The 6,000-nt window shown below is 42.1% G+C and overlaps 1 protein-coding gene across 1 annotated transcript in view; it reads right to left on the bottom strand.

Moving 5' to 3' along the window:
• Positions 1 to 2,089: 2,089 nt before the first annotated feature.
• The window catches only part of wdr38 (WD repeat domain 38), a 51,713-nt gene continuing 47,802 nt past the window's right edge, over positions 2,090 to 6,000 (bottom strand). The window contains 1 exon segment of the mRNA XM_060936628.1: positions 2,090 to 2,558. Within this exon segment, the coding sequence (XP_060792611.1) occupies positions 2,090 to 2,558 (469 nt within the window).

The following is a 6,000-nucleotide window of genomic DNA, read 5'->3' as shown; positions in this document are numbered from 1 at the left end:
GAGCTTTGAGTTATGACTGACTGAACTACCATTTGCAGTGGATTTGCTGACGCTATCCATCATGTTAATCAAAGTAATGTTAGTATAAATACCTAATGCAATATACCAACTGAAATATTCAACATTTATACAATTACCATTAATAATTAGAGGCCCCCATGGGGGGATATATATATATATATATATATATATATATATATATATATATATACATATATATATATATATATATATCTATATATATATACATATATATATATATATATATATATATATATCATCTCATTATCTCATCTCATCTCATTATCTCTAGCCGCTTTATCCTTCTACAGGGTCGCAGGCAAGCTGGAGCCTATCCCAGCTGACTATGGGCGAAAGCCAGGGTACACCCTGGACAAGTCGCCAGGTCATCACAGGGCTGACACATAGACACATTCACATCTACGGTCAATTTAGAGTCACCAGTTAACCTAACCTGCATGTCTTTGGACTGTGGGGGAAACCGGAGCACCCGGAGGAAACCCACGCGGACACGGGGAGAACATGCAAACTCCACACAGAAAGGCCCTCGCCGGCCCCGGGGCTCAAACCCAGGACCTTCTTGCTGTGAGGCGACAGCGCTAACCACTACACCACCGTGCCGCCTATATATATATATATATATATATATATATATATATATATATATATATATATATATATATATATATATATATATATATATATATATATATATATATATATGGTGTAGTGGTTAGCGCTGTCGCCTCACAGCAAGAAGGTCTGGGTTTGAGCCCCGTGGCCGGCGAGGGCCTTTCTGTGCGGAGTTTGCATGTTGTCCACGTGGGTTTCCTCCAGGTGCTCCGGTTTCCCCCACAGTCCAAAGACATGCAGGTTAGGTTAACTGGTGACTCTAAATTGACTGTGAGTGTGAATGGTTGTCTGTGTCTATGTGTCAGCCCTGTGATGACCTGGCGACTTGTCCAGGGTGTGCCCCGCCTTTCACCCATAGTCAGCTGGGATAGGCTCCAGCTTGCCTGCGACCCTGTAGAACAGGATAAAGAGGCTAGAGATAATGAGATGAGATGAGATATATAAGCACTCGGGTGTTAGGCACTTGGTCCTGCCACTTGATGCCAAGGATTTTCCGGAGACAGCGAAGATGAAAGGTGTTGAGTTTTCGCTCTTGACCCTTGTACATAGTCCACATCTCTGATCCATACAGAAGGGCACTCAGCATGCACGCGTCATACACATGGATTTTCATCTTGGTGGTGAGGTACTTGTTTTGCCAGACTCTCTTTGTTAGCCTGCCGAAGGAGGTGGCTGCTTTGCCTATTCTGCAGTTGATTTCCTCATCCAAGGACACAGAGGTAGTGACAGTGGAGCCCAGATAACAGAACTTCTGGACAGTGTCAAGGGGGTTGTCATCAAGTCTTATTGGCTCTTGCATGTCATCAGGTGTGCCTTGATGGAGAACAACAGTTTTCTTCACACTCACAACCAGGGAGAAGGCCTTGCAGGTCTCGTTCAGGCTGTTGATCATCTCCTGAAGGGTGGTGGGGTTGTGAGCAACAAGTGTAGCATCATCTGCAAACAGTAGGTCACGCAGCGTTGTCTGTCGGATTTTGATTTTGGCTTTGAGACGGGCGAGGTTGAACAAAGAGCCACCAGTCCTCCAGTGTAGGAGTACATCCCCTTCAGAGTTCTGGAATGCTGTTTCTAGCAATATGGCAAAGTAAATACCAAAGAGGGTAGGAGCCAGTACACACCCCTGTTTGACCCCGCTTCTAATTTCAAAGGCCTCTGATCTTACTCCATCAAACTGGATTGTAGCTTTCATTCCATCATGGAAGAAGGATATGAGCTTCAGTAGGGTTAGTGGGCATCCAACAGCTCTGAGAACTGTATACAATCCAGATCTGCTGACCATGTCGAACGCCTTGGTTAGGTCGACAAAGCCGATGTGGAGGGGCTTCTGTTGTTCATGGCACTTCTCTTGCAGTTGTCTCAGGGAGAAGATCATATCAGTTGTAGCGTGCTTTGAGCGGAAACCACACTGGCTCTCAGGTAGCACTCTCTCAGCTAGTCACTGTAGTCTTGTAAGGATGACACAAGCAAAGGCCTTTCCTGCAATGCTGAGCAAGGAGATGCCACGGTAATTGTTGCAGTCCCCTTTATCACCCTTCTGTTTGTAGAGTGTGATGTTAGCATCTTTCATGCTAGATGGTACTGTTCCTTCCTGCCAACAGAGAGTCAGGAGTTGATGTAGGTGTGGTAGAAGGGATGCTTTGTTCAGCTTTAGCAGTTCTGCAGGGATGGCATCTGTTCTGGAGTCCTTGCCGCCGGAGAGGTGGTCGATTGCTTTGCTCAGTTCCTCTATGGTTGGGACCGTGTCGAGTTCAGTCATCACAGGGAGAGTGATCAGCAGTGTTTGGTCTTCCAGATGGCGTTCCACTGAGTAGAGGTCCGAGTAGTGCTCAACCCAGCGCTCTAGCTGCTCCTTCTTATCGACTATAATCTCGCCAGTTTTGGACTTACCTAATGCAATATACCAACTGAAATATTCAACATTTACACAATTACCACTAACAATTAGAGGCCCCCATGGGATGGAGATATATATATACTGTATATTCACTTTCAAAAATGCTTGTCACCAAACTCCAGGAAATACTAAGGTGTGGGACGCACAATAATAGGTGCAGACATATTTGGAATGCTCTTTTCTTGACCTGGCAACAGTTTGGTGACAAACTGTCAACATCTAATATCAGAAAACTGACTTTTATTCCATCAACCTCTCTTCGTCACCACACATTTATATAGAGATTCACTTGCGCAGATTCGTGACCATTCTTGTCACCAAACTCCAGGAAATACTAAGGCGTGGGGCGAGCATTAATGGGCGGAAATATATTGGGGATGCCCTTTTCTCGACCTGGCTACAGTTTGGATACAATCTGTCAACATTTCATACAAGAAAAGTGACTTTTATTCAATGAACCAGGCATCTATCCAGCTGCCATGGCAGTGGCTGAATGGGTTGGATTTCTCTGAGAATGGATTCCATTCGTGTTCCTGTTTAACATGTTGGGGATTATTTCTGCTGAAATGCCAAAAATGCTTTGAAAAAACTTAAAATTTGAAACACTTGATATTTCTCTTACATTGTGCATGCTCTGCATTGTAATGTTATGCTCTGGATCTTATTGACACGGTGTAATTATAAGGCTAATGCCATATTTTGTTCAATAAATCAACAGTATAGACTGGCCTCCTGTCTTTGGCCTCCTCTGTTGCTTCCATGCTTTCTATGATGAAAATGATAAAGAAGTACTACAGGTCAGCAGACTGATCTGCTTTTTTTTTTCTTTGAATGCCATAATAAGCTTTTTGACAGAAAATGTGATTAAACTTCCAGAAAAAAATCATAGAAAAATCTAGGTAACTGACCATTCATGACAGCTGCATGACCACCTACAAAAATGCTGCCGGGAGGGACCTCGTGTTCCTTGAACACATTTCTAGTTATATATAATGGTAGGGTCAGAGTACTCACTTGCTTAATAATTGTGCGCGCAGTGTATATAGATAGATAGATAGATAGATAGATAGATAGATAGATAGATAGACATGAGTGTTTTACTGGGAAATAGACTCCTGATATTTTTCATATGAGCCACATCTGGGACATGGAGAACCAAAACCGTGACATAAATATGTTATTTACCAGCTGGGAGGTCCGTATCGTGAAATACTGTGACCAAGGTCTTGAAAGTACTGAGTGAGGCCCTCTGGGCCGAGGTCAGTATTCAAGGCCAAGGTCACAGTATTTCACCATACGGACCAACCTTAAGCTGGTAAATAATATATTTATTTTTTTCTTTACCAAATTCTAACAGAAAACGAGAGCGCCCGAAAGGGAAAACCGAGCCAAGGCGAGCCGCCATTTTGAATCCTCATTCACGGCTGTAATGCAAATTGCTTCCTCCTCGGTATACAAGTGCACTTCCATGGCAGGAAAAAAAACTACATTTTGCCGCCTATGTAGTCACCTATTTATACAAATAGGAGTCATTCAGGATTCAGCTATGTTTTTGCTCGGTGTTAGTAAATTACAGGTTTTTAGCTTTCTCCTGAAATGTTTTCTTTTATTTCTTCTTCCTCAGGGTAGTAAAACTCGCTTTCTCTGTGAACACTGTTGTTATCACGATCCATGCTGTAAAATTAATGCTATTCTCCTGAGAAATGCTGGCAAAACTTTACAAGATTTTTGATAATCTTATAAATAAATCTTATTAAAAAAAAGATAAATGTTGACAAAAAATTCTACTATGTTTGTTGTTGTTGTGAACGAGCGAGTCACCAGAGGTCCATAACCGGGGTCTGTAACTGGGGTCTGTACCGTAGGATACGGACCCGCTCGCCAGCCAATCAGAGTGCAGGATTTGGACCACGAAAAAAATAAATCTCCATATGTCACATGCGAGGAAATCAATTAATTATTTTGATAAATTTGGGTACTTTTTGTTTGTGAATGTGTCTATATAATAAAAAGAATATCACACATTAGCTTGAAGAGCTTTATCTTCTCGTGTTGAAAAACTTGTACTTTTCAGATGAAATACATTGCAGATCTGAGTGACATATCCATCCATCCATTATCCATAACCGCTTATCCTTTGCAGGGTTATGGGTAAGCTGGAGCCTATCCCAGCTGACTATGGGCGAGAGGCGGGGTACGCTGCAAAAAACTGAAAAGTGAATTTGTGGAGAAAATTACTTAATACTCGTGAAATTATCTTGCTGCATGGACAGATATTTTTACTTAATTAGACATCTTAGAATAAGTTGGTTGCAATCTAGAACTAGGTTTAATAATCTCAAAATTGGTGTCTTGTATTATTCTAAGAGGAAATTCTAGATAGTTTCAACTATTTTCACTTGCTAAGATGTCATTTTTTTGCAGTGTACACCCTGGACAAGTCGCTAGATCATCGCAGGGCTGACAGATAGAGATAAACAACCATTCACACTCATGGTCAATTTAGAGCCACCAATTAACCTAACTTGCATGTATTTGGACTGTGGGGTAAAACCAGAGTGCCCGGAGGAAACCCACAGACACAGGGAGAACATGCAAACTCTACACAGAGAGCCACCCCCCCCATCAGCCGCTGGGCTTGAACCCAGAACCTTCTTGCTGTGAGGCAACAGTGCTACTGTTAACTACTACACTACCGTGCTGCCCTGAGTGATATATTTTCCAATATTTCACTCCATTGATGTCACTTCTGGGTGACATGGTGGTGTAGTGGTTGGCACTGTCGCCTCACAGCAAGAAGGTTCTGGGTTTGAGCCCAGCAGCTGACGAGGGCCTTTCTGTGTGGAGTTTGCATGTACTCCCCATGTCTGCGTGGGTTTCCTCCGGGTGCTCCGATTTCCCCCACAGTCCGAAGACACAATTAATTTAACTGGCTACTCTACGTTGCTCATAGGTGTGAATGTATGAGGGCACAGAAAGGTACTGTCCTTCCTACTGCTGCAATTCTGGCCAAGTCAACCAAACATGGTTTGCCTCAAGCCTGGATCAGGTTTGGCAGTGACAACAATGTCACTCCCAGTGTTTTCCCGCTGACTACATGCGCATTGTTAAAATGGCGAACCTGTTCAAAATTAAAATTCTTTTGATTAACCTGCATTTTTTGTGAATGTATCCATATAATATGAAGACATGGTGGCACAAAGATATGAAGTTTATCTTCTCATGTTGAAAAATATCACTCGTTTGCTTCACTCACCCATGAAATATATATTCTTTGTGCCACCGTGTAACATCCTATATATATATATATATATATATATATATATATATATATATATATATATATACAGTATATATATTACACAAGGAAAATCCCTGCTCTCCTTGAGTTTCATCTAACTCTGTTACCTACAGTAAGTTACCCATCTGAATGAGAAGTGCCATTTCATGCT

The sequence above is a fragment of the Neoarius graeffei genome, chromosome 12, assembly GCF_027579695.1.
Source record: "Neoarius graeffei isolate fNeoGra1 chromosome 12, fNeoGra1.pri, whole genome shotgun sequence".
Classification (NCBI taxonomy): Eukaryota; Metazoa; Chordata; class Actinopteri; order Siluriformes; family Ariidae; genus Neoarius; species Neoarius graeffei.
The sequence above is the reverse complement of the archived record's forward strand: the minus strand, read 5'-3'. Positions and strand labels throughout refer to the sequence as shown.